This window comes from Brienomyrus brachyistius, chromosome 25 (genome assembly GCF_023856365.1).
Source record: "Brienomyrus brachyistius isolate T26 chromosome 25, BBRACH_0.4, whole genome shotgun sequence".
NCBI lineage: Eukaryota > Metazoa > Chordata > Actinopteri > Osteoglossiformes > Mormyridae > Brienomyrus > Brienomyrus brachyistius.
This window is the reverse complement of record NC_064557.1, coordinates 8,656,950-8,671,178: the sequence shown is the minus strand read 5'-3', so window position 1 is coordinate 8,671,178 and position 14,229 is coordinate 8,656,950. Positions and strand designations below refer to the sequence as shown.

General features: G+C 42.9%; 1 protein-coding gene across 1 annotated transcript; it reads left to right on the top strand.

Annotated features, from left to right (window-relative positions):
- Positions 1 to 9,671: 9,671 nt before the first annotated feature.
- On the top strand, positions 9,672 to 13,084 carry gpr78a (G protein-coupled receptor 78a). Its single transcript, XM_048995811.1, has 3 exons — positions 9,672 to 10,667; positions 10,875 to 10,988; positions 11,431 to 13,084. The coding sequence occupies exons 1-3, from the start codon at positions 10,000 to 10,002 to the stop codon at positions 11,666 to 11,668; spliced, it is 1,020 nt and encodes a 339-aa protein (XP_048851768.1). The 5' UTR covers positions 9,672 to 9,999; the 3' UTR covers positions 11,669 to 13,084.
- The last annotated feature ends 1,145 nt before the right edge of the window (positions 13,085 to 14,229 follow it).

The following is a 14,229-nucleotide window of genomic DNA, read 5'->3' as shown; positions in this document are numbered from 1 at the left end:
AAGGACCAACGAGCCCGTCCTCTCCGTAAGCGAATGTTCCTAGTATCTCTGGTGCAGTTTAAAGCAGAAATCAAATGCAATTATCTACAGTGTGCTTTTAGACACTGTGATTTATTTTCTGAGCATAGCTGTGAATTGGCCGGGCAAACACCTCCTCTGGCAACATAGTTATCAATTATTATGCAGCCATCCATTCTCCTCACCCAGTACAGGTTTGCAGAGAGTCTGTCCCCGGAAGCTAAGGGCAAGAGACACTCTGGAGCGCTGTGAAAATAAACATAAAATCGCAATAAAATAAACAGAAAAAACGGACCACATAAAGTTGCCTAGAAACTCACTTCACATCCACCGAGTCGCACACACACACACACACACACACACACACACACAAACACATAAAAGAAACTTGGCTTTGACACAGGTGCGGGTAATTATCAGCTAGATGAAAAACAATTACGCATTTGACAAAGACTGCTTTCGCTGAAATTGGGCAAAATCACTAAGTCGCTTTTTATTAGCAGTTAGCAGTAATTGCAGTTTTACGTAACAGCTGCATCCAACGCAGGATTGCAGAGAGACTTAAATCAGAAAATCAATTCAGCTCCCGCCTGCCTATGCAGTAGAGGGTGTGTGTGGGGGGGGGGGAGTTTACACCCTCCCTTGTAAGCATGGGGTACTGGGCGGGAAACACCTTTGACTGGAAGACAGATCACTGCACGGCACCTGCACGCGCACCACAGCCAATTAAGAGACACACGTTCACTTAGCTACATGGCTAAGCACAGGGGGCGACCTGTAACCCTACGTGACATAGAGAGAACATGCGAACAAAGACAGGGCAAGGGAGGGATTCAAACCCACAACCCGGGGGATATATTTATAGATGTAGCAGAACAGAATATAGCCTAAAATGGTCCCTGCTCTCTTTACTGACAGGCACACAGAATCCCACCCTCAAGAAGGAGATATTCCAGGATTTCTACACCTAAAAAACAGGGCAGTTTAAAAAAGAAAAAGAAATGTGAGCCAATCTATACTTAGAGTGGTCTTCAGTGAAGGAGATCGGAACTCGAAACGTGCAAATGTCCGTGGTATGGCTGTAGGTGGACCTGTTTCTAAGGGACACAGAGTATTACCCATAAAACAACAGGCTGATCCGGGAGAGACATCGCCCAGAAGGATATTTTTCTCCCATATTTTTGTTTTTATTTGAAACAATTTTTCTGTTATTATGAAGCTACTTAACAGATGCTCTTTGACTGATCACCTGGCTGCCTGTACCTTTTCTTTCTAATGGATTTAACTGATTTATGCAAAAGGATATTTTCACAGAAATAATTCATGCTGTCCTTCTTTTTCCAAGACACACAAACTGATCATCTCCTGGAATTCACAGACGGCTACTCATAGGTCATAGGTCCCGGTCTTAAAAAACAGCTTCTTACTGTATGTAGGATACAGAAATGGTTTTAAATAGCCTAAAAATAATGGGTATTACATTGCTAACATACATCAACAGGTGTATTACCCTCAAGTTTAAAAAATCGACCTTTCAATGTGAAACACTTGGCCTGTTTTTACAGTGCAATAAATGTTTTGAGTAAAACATATACTGATATAAATACTGAAAGATGCATATTGCCTATGTGCATTCCTGGTCAGTAACCAATAACTCATTTCGATATGGTTTAATTAGATATTGACTAGTATAAGTACTGGCTAGTAGGGGGGCACCCGGATACAAACACATTACTTGGAAACACAGAGATAATGCATCGTAAACAGATATTTTGTTCGACCTAAAGTTTCACTATATGATCCAAATGACTGATATGTCTGTCCGGCCATTAAGGTAGAAACACATGAGTTTCATTAACTAGTTGTTTCATTTACTGCCAATTATTTAAAAGAGATTTATTTATTCTGTATTCGAGGGAGGTGTCAGTGTAATAAACACGAATTCTGCATCATTGGAATATAAGATTATTCCCTTTAAATATATATATTTTCTGTATATCTTTACTTGTAAATAATTCCTATTTCCAACGCAACACAGAATCTTTCGATCTTTTTCTTCAGTCTCTCATTGTTCAGCATCTCCTGTTTAAGGGTATAGACAGATGATTACAGGTTTATTGTTTAAAAGTGTTATTGATTAAAAGCGTTATTCCGCCTCCCGTAGTGTACTGACTATGTGTGGTGAACGGGGGCCCCCAAACCTCAGGGCCCCCACGTAAATGCATGCTTTGAATGGCGGTAAACACTGCCGCAGCAGAGACACACTAGTGAGCACGCAAGACAATAAAGAGAGGCAGAGAACCTTCAGAGTGTCGGAACTCAATTAGAATTTGTAGGCTTCCAAATGTAACGTTTGATGATTCTTTTGTTTACTTGTTTTTAAGCCCTTCAATGCATTATTCATGTATATGAAGTAGATTGAATAATGTACGCTCATTCAGCCCCTCAGAACCCGGAGTCGGGATGCTCAAACGATAAATTCTATGACAGTGACTTCACTGATGTTGTTTACCGCAAGTTGTGCGGACCTGCTGCCGGTCTGACATGCAAATAAATAGATTGTGAAGGAGCTACGATTTTTTATTTTTCTCTCTCCTAACTGCTTAGACAGAAATCCGTTCTTTTCCTGTGAACACAGCTGAAGAGGCTCAGAGGACGTATTACCGAGATGCCTTTTTTATGGCTTGAGGAACTATTTCGAAAAACTACGACCTAATCCGTCATTTTTCTGGAATTATTTTTCCCGATACGTAAAACAAAAATATGCATTGGAAAGCTAATTCCCATGTTACTTTATTTTCAAAAGCATATTGAAAAAGCATACTTCATTAAACATTTTACCCACAAACTGCTGGTTTTTAAGATGTTTTACTATGAGTAGATGAGAAATTGCTGTTTCATTATATGGGCAAGTTACAATATCACAGCACTTTACATTTTCTTTCTCCATACATATGTAAATGCTTCTATATATAAAAACCACATCACACGTATCAAACATTTACTGCCTTCCCTGTAAATCTGTTCAACTCATCAAGATCAGCAGTGGATCTGCCATGGAGACTGATTCCTGTGCAGAAAGTCAACTACATGCGTTTTACATTTTGCAATCATCTGATTGGCTGGTGAAGATGGTGTCCTGGAACACATCCACATCGATAGATGGAAGGAACACATCCACATCAATAGATGGAAGGAACACATCCACATCGATAGATGGAAGGAACACATCCACATTAATAGACGAACAGACAGAACACATCCACATCGATAGACAGACAGAACACATCCACATCGATAGATGGAAGGAACACATCCACATCGATAGACAGACAGAACACATCCACATTGATAGATGAACAGACAGAACACATCCACATCGATAGACAGACAGAACACATCCACATCGATAGATGGAAGGAACGCATCCACATCGATAGACAGACAGAACACATCCACATCGATAGACAGACAGAACACATCCACATCGATAGATGGAAGGAACACATCCACATTGATAGATGGAAGGAACACATCCACATTAATAGACGAACAGACAGAACACATCCACATCGATAGACAGACAGAACACATCCACATCGATAGATGGAAGGAACGCATCCACATCGATAGACAGACAGAACACATCCACATCGATAGATGGAAGGAACACATCCACATCGATAGATGGAAGGAACACATCCACATCGATAGACAGACAGAACACATCCACATCGATAGACAGATAGAACACATCCACATTGATAGATGGAAGGAACACATCCACATTAATAGACGAACAGACAGAACACATCCACATCGATAGACAGACAGAACACATCCACATCGATAGATGGAAGGAACACATCCACATCGATAGACAGACAGAACACATCCACATTGATAGATGAACAGACAGAACACATCCACATCGATAGATGGAAGGAACACATCCACATCGATAGACAGATAGAACACATCCACATTAATAGACGAACAGACAGAACACATCCACATCGATAGATGGAAGGACCACATCCACACTGATAGACGGACATTAGGACACAACACTGGAGTGGGACAGTTTCCTTGGGGCCCTGGAGAGGGAGCAGCGATGTTAAAATGTGTGTGTGTGTGTGTGTGTGTGTGTGTGTGTGTGTGTGTGTGTGTGTGTGTGTGTGTGTATGGGGGGGTGTCCCAATGATAAAATTTGTCAAGAGAAGTTTTTCACGACCATCACCACCAGGTCGACTCTTCATGAATTCTTGCGATTCTCAAAATTAGCCACTCTAGCTTAGATGGGAAAATCAAGGAATGACGAAGTGATTTATTCTTGACAAGTAGACAGGGAGGACTCAGGAGGGGAAGGGGGGGCACTGCCCTATATCGATTCAGGGGGCTCTTGGTGTTTGAGGTGTGGCTTGGAGGTTTGAGCCTGACAGTAAAAAGCTTACACATCCTGACTTTAATGGGGGGGGGGATAAATCCCTATAGCTTTGATGGGCGGAGCTACATCTGCGGGCGTCTCATCCAGGTGGAAATAAGCCAGAAGAAGATCGATAGCTAAGAGGAGCATTTGATGAATTCGCAACATTGCGCAACTCGGCATCGGCAGCGGATTCCCCCCCAGCGACCCCCGACTCCCTGCTGCCCTTCCCATCACTGCGTGAAACCTGCCCCGAGGCCACGGTACCAGATTCCCAGCACGTCGAGTGCTTTCCCAGAACAAAATGGCCTTTCAGTCTGCTTTCTGAGAACAAAGTTACACTGCGTTGGCCTAAAACAGGTAATATGAGAAGGACTGGGGGGCGGGCGGGGGGGGGGGGGGGGGGGGGAGGGGGGCATTCAGCGAATATCCAGAGAAATGTCTGAGGATCAGAACGTCTTCAGGAACATGTTCCCTTTTTCTTCAGCTTGTGCAGTGATCAAACACTGTGCCATATTAACCGAGAAGAAGACAACACCGGTGCCTCTGTGACATACATCGGCCTGAGAGAATCACTGCCACCGAGATGAATGATTGGATGGATTCCAGGAATTAAGGCAGCAAAATGGCAAACAATGATTGGACAGTGTGTCTCTGAACAAGGTCTCCCTCTCTGATGCTTATGCCTCCAGTGAAAATAGTCACTGCATAGTTATGGCAGCCAAGGTGAAGGTAAGAAGTTCAGAAACAAAAAAATGTAACTCTGATAGACTCGTTCACTGGTCCATTTGGACTAATGTGATGCTGAGGTATCACCTGCCCCATGGCTGCACTCAGGTTCTCATCCCTGAGGTGGTTTGACGTGTGGTGGGTGCGGCAACACGCTGTAATCAGTGCATGATCCTTACCTTATCTTACCTTAATTTATCTTACCTTACCTTACCTTATCTTACCTTACCTTACCTTATCTTACCTTACCTTACCGTAATGTTAAACTGTGTTACTTTGTTCTCAGCAGATATACCCTTATTACTCAGATACACAGCTTTAAACATTCCTTTTGACTGCCTAAGACCTTTGCACAGTGCTGAATGCACAGCCTGGTGGTCAATCTTCACTGATTGCAAATCCCATCAGTAAGAGCAGAGTGTGAAGGTTGAATTAGCAGGGCAATAGCACAGCTGTACATAACACATTGCCGTCTACACAGCATAATGGGAGACATATCAGAGTTCAAAACTGGACAAATTGTTGGTGTGCGTCTCACTGGCGCAGCTGTGACCAGGACAGCAGGCCTTTGTCGTACATCGGGAGCCACAGTAGGTGAAGGTAAAAGATGGACCCCATCCAACAAGAATAACTGTGGATGCAAAAGGAGGCTGTCTGACAGGAGGGTAGGAACCTGGATTGTATCCAAAATCATAAAACCACAGCTGCCCAGCTCACTGCAGAATTAAATGTGCACCTTGACTCTCCTGGTTCCACCAGAACCGTTCGTCCAGAGCTTCACAGGGTCAATATTCATGGTTGGGCTGCTACAGCCAAACCTTTGGTCACTCATGCCGATGCCAAACGTTGGATTCAATGAGGCCAACAGTGCAAATCTTGGGCCGTGGACAATGTGAAGCGTGTATTGATCTCTGATGAGGCCACCTTCACTGTCTGAGTTGCAGTGTGGAGAAGCCCCAAAGAGGCTTATCACCCAGACCGCTGTGTACCCAGAGTGCAGCACGGGGGTGATTGGTGTGAGCTGCAATACCATGGCATTCCCTAGGCCCACTACTTGTTCTAGATGGCTGCATCACTACCTAGAACTACCAAACCATTCTGGAGAACCATGGTCACCCGATGGTTCTAACATTGTACTCTGAAGATGGTGCCGTGTATCAGGATGATGATACACCAATACACCAGCAAGACTGGTGACATGAAAATGAAACTGATCATCTCCCAAGGTGTTTCACTGTCATTGTCCAGCCCCTGTTGACCTGCGTAAGTGTTCGTTTCTTGGCCATTTGAATCGTTACTCAAAGAAAAAAAGTAACCTTAAAGTCGGAATCAACATATCAACACATTCATTTTGCAGTTCAAAAAAAGAGTTATTCATGACTCGTGTTTCTGCCTCAGGAGATTCTTGTAATACATATGCAATGCCTGGTCTTACAACAAGATGGAGCCTATCTACTTTAAAATATACCGTACGTGTGTTTGGGGTTTTCAAGCAGAAGAATCTTTTAAATCTACAGTTCCTCACCCCACCCCCAATGTTTTACACCCATAAGCCAGGCGGAGGTTTGATAACATACCTAAAGCGTGAGAACGCTGCTAGATATGTACTACAAGCTGCACTCCCAGAACTGATTGGTGGGTATTAATGTTCTAACCACATGGAACCCTGCCTGTGTTATGAGTCACTCCGGGTCTTTTAAAAAAGTGTTTTCTTGGACAAATTTATTTTGAATGCAAACAAGGATGCTTCATGTATGGTGCATTTCATAGCAAAACACTGAACTCAGGATAAGATTTCTTGGATGAAGTTCCCCCCAGAGCTTTGGATAAATAAGCTGCCAGCGATTAGACTTAGATGACTCAGCTGTAGAGAATGTCTGTTTTGTTTATTCGGCATGAAAAAAGTAGGAATTTTCATAGGTCTTTCGGATATTTGGCTATCTAATTGGTTCGCTATGAATTACAAACAGTAACTACCAGTATTACTGTGCAAGGTAGAATGAAAAATTTTAATATATAAATGAAATACATTTTAAAATAATAAAAGTAAGTTCTCTAACAGTATGAAAGTCTGATCTAAACACAAAGCCCATTTCCGTACGTGCTATTGTAATATAACTATAACTGTTTTCCTTCAGTCTCTTAAATAAACAATACACAATGACTTCGGACTAAACGTATTGTCTTCGTGGGGGTTAATTCTTTTCCAGAGAACTTTACATTGCATAAGAGTGAACATCACATTTTACCCCTATCATTCACAACAGAGAATATATCACACTCACCATTGAAGACGGCACGTGATGGTGGGCGAATGAAAAGGTCGAGAAAAGAGATAAGACGCCTCGTTCCCTCAGGGATTGGTCACGTTTAAGACTGATACGGCCTCAGTAGGGTATCGGGCTTTGCTAAGCGGGTCCTACTGCCCCTCGTTGTCCTGTATGTGTGCGGTACAGTGAAACGGCACTTCAGACTGTGCCGCTGCAAACGTAACGTGTTTCACTGCTCAACAATTAAGCTCGGAGTCATCGATTATAATAAATAAAAGTTCCCTGTATAAGCTCAACTCGGTATCACCGCAACGATAAGTCGACGAAGTCGATTCCGATTACGTAAAACTTTCGTTTTTAATTGCCAATGCTTTGTTTACTTAAATGATGTTCATATATAATTTTTCGCAAGAATGCAGTACGTTACAGGAAGGGGGCAAAACCATTTATTGTCTCTTTGCGCAGTAAAACAAGGAATCGCTTATCATGCAGACACATGCAACTTTAAACGATGGAGACGGCAAAGGGACACATACCGAAGACGGCAAGAACAAAAATATCCAATACGTGGGAGGGTTTTTTCCACTTAAAAATATAACAACATGGTATAGCACAGCATTTGCAATTTGGAGCAGGCCGGCGTCAAGGGGAGGAATGGATGGACTTAGTCTGCTACGAGATAATCTACTGTACAGTTACCAATAAATCCAAATGTGACCACTAACCCTCATATTTTCTATCCATCCCTTTACTGTAACTGCTTGTATTATTCAGGGCTGTGGATGATCTGAAACTGGTCCTACAGGCTATGGACACAAGGCACCCACATGGGGCCAAGGTGGAGACTCAAACACAGGTCCCGGAGGTGTGAGGCAACAGTGTCAGCGCTAAGCACTGCGCCACCATGCCGCCCCATCCTTCAGATTTATATAAATAACGTTACAGGTAAATAAAAAGTTGATGTAGTGATATGGGGATCTTGAGACAAATAGACAAGCCTTCACAATCACTGGGATAAGATCTTTTGACATAAGCAGCAAACTCAAGCCAAGGTTAACATAACTTCACGACTTTAGAAAGTCTAAAAATGTCCACCATCCATAATTCACAGAAATAGTGGCTGTTAGAATGAGAATTATAACCACAAAACGTCAATGTCTATGTTCTGGAAACAAAGATAGCAGAACTTAGTGTATTGCTCAATTTCTGAATGTAGTATAAACAAGAATACTGAGAACTTACATGTCAATCAACCTTCTGCTAACCCTCCCCCCCCCCCCCCCCCCCAGTCGGCTGCCTACATCACCCAAAGGATTGACCAGCCCTCTCTGCTATCTTTTGCTGACATACTCTAGTCGCCGTCTATACAGCGATTGGCATTTGTCGTCGGTTCCTACCCTGTTTCAAAAACCACATTTTAGCCTAGAATTCTGTTATAGGTCTAAGTTAATATTCTACGAGGGAGACTGTATGCTTTAAGCACAAGCATTATATCTGGGTTAGTCATGCCAGTGCATTTCCAGCTCTTTACATCCATAAAAACGTACATTAAGTATAACAGTAGCTAAATAGACTACAAAAGGCAGTATAGGTAACCCTTTTAGCACAACAGGAAAGAACTTCATAATTATTATTATTAATTATTATTATCATTACAGTTTCCAAAAAACAAAATCAGCTGTACACAGATTTGAGACAAACATAAAATGAGACAGGGCAATTTGTCTTTGCCTCAAGCCCGGGGGCGCGCCGGCGGTAATTCTCGCCTAGGGCGCCACATCGGTTAGGACCGGTACTGCTTTAAGTCTTCTGTGTGTATATATGTGAACACTTTAATTTTTAACTGTTAACCTGTGAAGGTCACCTTAATGTGCATTGCTGTCATTCTTTTGAATTTCCATGTCTGTGATCCTTTTTTTTCCACACAGGAAGAGAGGTGTGGCCGTAATGTTTCATTACTCGTGTCCTTAAGCATAAAATTAGAGGAGAGCGTTTACTATTTTGTCCTGCCTTTTTTAAAATGCCTTGTTTTCCAAAACCTGCCATAAACCTGTCATAGTCAACAAAGCTGGATTTTATGCACCATTAAATACTGGAATATCTGGGCCAGGATTCACAAAGACCTATAAATCGGATTATTATATTATTAATCGCCACCTAAGATCAGCGCACCATTGCGTGGAGAGGAATGCGCCTCGCCAGTCGCCCTCTCTTGCGCATGACCTGCAGCAGCACGCATGTTAAACCAGCTTGTGCCGCTTTTCTGGCTACAGCAGCCATAACCGGAGAGGAATTCGGCAATACTGTGGAATACAGTGTGAGGTATGCATATTGTGCGCGAAGATTCATCTGCAGAGAGGAATGGTGCAATTGCAAAGAAGGGATTCGGGATTCAGCACGCTGGAGAGCTCCAACCTAAGGATGAGATGACAGCAGTAATAAAAATTACAGTGTGCAAACTGTGAGAAGTGATTAAGGGGATGAAACACGCAGGAAGGCATAATGGATGCATTTCGACAAGTTAAGCATACGATCGTGGAAACTTTGCGCTGAGAGATGGACTTAGCAGATATCCTTTTGGCACTGTTTATTATTTTGGTGGCTATTGTGTCTCTGTTGTCTAACTTTTTAGTGCTGATATGCTTTATGAACAGTGCCGAGATCCGAAGACAAGTTCCTGGCGTCTTCATCTTGAACCTGTCATTCTGCAATATAATCATGACCGTTTTAAACATGCCATCGACGTTTCTGGGTGTCATTACGAGCCAGAAGCCGTTCGGGGACCCGATGTGCCACGCTGTGAGCTTCCTTGAGACTTTCCTGACGGCAAATACGATGCTAACCATGGCATCTCTAAGCATCGACAGGTGGATCGCTGTTGTTTTCCCCCTGAGTTACACCCGCAAAATGCAATACAAGGACGCAGCCGTCCTGGTGTGTTACTGCTGGCTCCATTCACTCACATTTTCCCTGGTCGCGGTGATCTTCTCTTGGGTTGACTACAGCCATGCATACGCATCGTGTACCTTGAGATTAAAAGAAGAGAGCGCCAGGATAAAGTATACCGTGTTCACCATCGCTTTCCACGCTACAAGCTTCGCTCTTTCCTTGCTCATATTATGCTTTACGTACATAAAAGTCTTAAAAGTTGCTCGGTTTCACTGCAAGAGGATAGACATTATAACCGTGCAAACCTTGCTCTTGCTGGTAGATATTCAACCAAGGTACTTTCGCGATTTTAAAAATTATTATTATTTATTTTCATGTGACTGAAGGGATTGCTTCAGAACTGCAAAATAGTGAAAGTTACGCGCGTGGTGATACACCTGGAGTTTAAACATCCCTAATCAATGTTTTAATGACTACATTTAGATTTTGAAATGTGTTTGCGCCTTCAAAAGTATCTTATCTCGTGTTCACGATTCTTTCAGTGTCAAACAGCGCTGCCTCGCCGAGCAAAAAAGAAGAAAACAGCGAGCGACTAGGAAAATTGCCGTATTCATTGGATCGTTTATCCTCTGCTTCGCTCCTTATGTTACCACGCGGTAAGTATAAGGGAAACTAATAACGGCGGTAAAACTGAACATTCCTGATGTCCGACTGCTCATTTGTCATAAAACATACAACATCTAACAAGTATATTGTTTATGAGGAAAAATTTATTGGCATGTTGCAGTAACTGGATTGTCAGACACACAGTCACTGAACAGTCTATCGCAGGGGTGGCCAATCTTATCCGCAAAGGGCCAGTGTGTGTGTAGGTTTTTGGGGTAACCTTTAAGACAGCTGTTCAAACCCCCCTCCTCCCCCCGCCCCCCAGTCTATCACTTAAATTGACTGGCATGTGAAATGAGGCTAGACTTCATACCGTGAACTGGACTCATGAATGAACAAGATTGATTCGAGGCGCTGATTATATGTAATGAGGCAGGTTTATAGGCCTCCTGGTTTAACAGGTGACCTCACTGTGTTCCGCCCCTCTGACAGGCTGGTGGAGCTCCTGCCTCACGTGCAGGTCAGCCGACGTTGGGGCATCCTCAGCAGGTGTCTGGCGTACAGCAAGGCCGCAACCGACCCCTTCGTCTACTCCCTCTTGCGTCAGCAGTACAAGGAGGTGCTGGTGCACGCTGTCAACCGGCTGCTGCGAAGGGATTTCCTCCCCTCGTCGGGCCGCAGTGGCTCACTGGACACAGAAAACGACTGCTGCCTCCAGAGGATAAGCTGAGGAGCAGAGTGAGAGGAGGTCCAAGCGACGAAGGCCGGGAAGGGGGCACGGTGTTAGAGGACGGCGTCGGCGGCCCGCGGTAACATTCCAGATTTCTGTGTGTCTATGTAGCCGTGCTCCACTGTGTAGATAACCTGCAATGGAACCAGCGTCCTCTGGTCCACGTTGTTTCAAATACGTATCGGACGTCTTCAAAAGCGTGTGCTGCAATGCGAAGGCCGTCCCAAAACAACTGCCAATTACAGCAGTGCACTCTGAAGTCAACGAGTGTCCCATTCCTCTAAAGAAGGCGGCTTGTTCACTTCCTCATTGCCATTACATTGCTGCTCATTCTTCCTTTATGTACCCGTAAAACTTTTTTTTTTTTCTGAGTGTTTTTCAGACAGTAGTGTGGATAACAAATTTTGAAGTGTGTTTTGTATGTTTTTGATGCATTTTTCATGTGGAGTTTCCAAACAACAACTGCAGATAACAGCTGGCGCTTCTGACGGTCTCTTGCGAGATGGTTTCTGTGGACTTGCACTCCGTTACAGTGGAGATTAGGTCTCGGTTCAGCTAATGGAGCTACGAAGCACTTTTATGTAACTTTGAAAACCTGCACTCCGGATGCCTCTATTTCATTTCACATGCTACAATGACTCTGATTTTTTTTTCAAACATTCTTTCACGGAGGAGTAAAGTATTACTCCATTGTCATTTGTGCCTCTAAAAACTTTGAATGAAAGGAGTTTAAACGATGTATAAATGATCGGCAAATAATTCCTACTCCTGGAAAACAAACAACAAAGTATTTAATTTATATATTCATACCAATATTTACGATATTTTTTATTTAAGTGAATTGCGCGGAGACCGTACGTGGTTAATTATCCTCATGCCCTAAGCCCCGTCTGATAAGTTGTCTTGAATCTGAATGTGTTTATAAGGATTATTCCTTCAAAAAGGACACGCAGCACAAAAGCAAAGGTTACCTTGGCGATGTACCGCTTTCAGCTTTTCAGACAGGCCTGGTGCCAAAACCGAATGATGCAAATTTATTCTCCCGTTTGTAAGTATCTTGGGAATTTGCAAGAAGCGAAACAAAGAGAGGTTTGCAGCAGTGGGACTGCACCGGTCACATTCAGAGGGATCGAGATGAGGGCACAGATACACAGTAATTAGGCCTGTTAAACGGACAGTGCTCACGGTGCTAATCGATTCCTCGGCACAATGAACGGACTGTCTCGGCTACCAGGAGCATCAAACGCACAGCTGTGGAGATTTCACTTCTCGAGGGGAACCATTCGCCGGGCCTTATTAGACCAACTACTAATTAACTGTGAGTGCTATTTATAGCTACGCTTGCCCAGTAGTCAGTGAAGTACAACAAAGTATCAATCCTGGAGCAAGAAGGTCAGAAAAGCAATCAAAACTACATTAAAGGGGTTATCTATGTTATTAAAGTTACTAATGGGGTGAATTTCCGGATACACACAGCCCTTTGTGCAGCTTAATACCTATTTTTACGTGCCACTCATTGTGACAGTACACAGTTCACATAGAGAGAGTGTTAGGAGAAATTAAGCCTCATAATCCAGAATGGGCAGGACTACAATGCTCTATCAATCACTGACAGCGGTGCAAGAGAAGCAACCAATGAGGTGTGGGAACCGGAGTGATTGGCAGCACATAATAATCATACACACGTCGAGATTCAACTCAATCTCTCTCCCTTAACTGCTATTAGGTGAGAAACATTATGAGAGGTCTTGCCTATTTCAGTAACAAAAAACGTGCTTTAACATTGATCTTGGTGGTATCACTCATCTCCACCATGGAATAACATAATACGCTTCCCCCCTGTTGTTTAGGTTAAGTCCCCAAGAAAAATACGTGTTTCCTTGTAGTATTTTAACTTCTGTCATTTAAAGAAGTACCTGCCACATTACTTATATATGGATTCGCACTCCAGGTGTATATTTTCATGCAGAGTTGACATTCATAAAATAATACTAGTTCAGTTTATAGATTTATCGTTCAGTTTGAACAGGTGAAAGAGAATGTAATAGTGAGAATATTAAATTGTGTCGTTAGTGTGGATATAGTTATACGGCCTTTATGTAAACTACGGAATGTGAAGACTAATGGCGGTATTTGTTGAATAAAGTTACATCGTGTCGAAGTGGATCATTGTTTACTATGCATGGTTTCTTTTTACACATTAGGGCTCGTGGATTTAGGAGTAATTCAAGAAATGCAACAATATGTCCGATATGTTGCAGTATAATCAGTGGCGCATCCTGGCAAGGGTCGCATCTTGGGAGGGGGCGTAAACGAAAATCTCCCGTCGACAATTTTAACGGCACCCCCCCCCCACCCCCTCGCCTCTGACAGTTTGAGGTAGCGACACCGGCAGTCCATTTATTGTATATGAAATTTTTCGATGCATTATCATCTTATATTAAACATTTTCCATGTATTATAGCATTACATGAAGTGTTTTATCGAGTTTTCTCACGTAACTTACCGTGGATAAGGCCTACATTTATATTTAAATATTTGGGCTTTACACGCTTTTTACT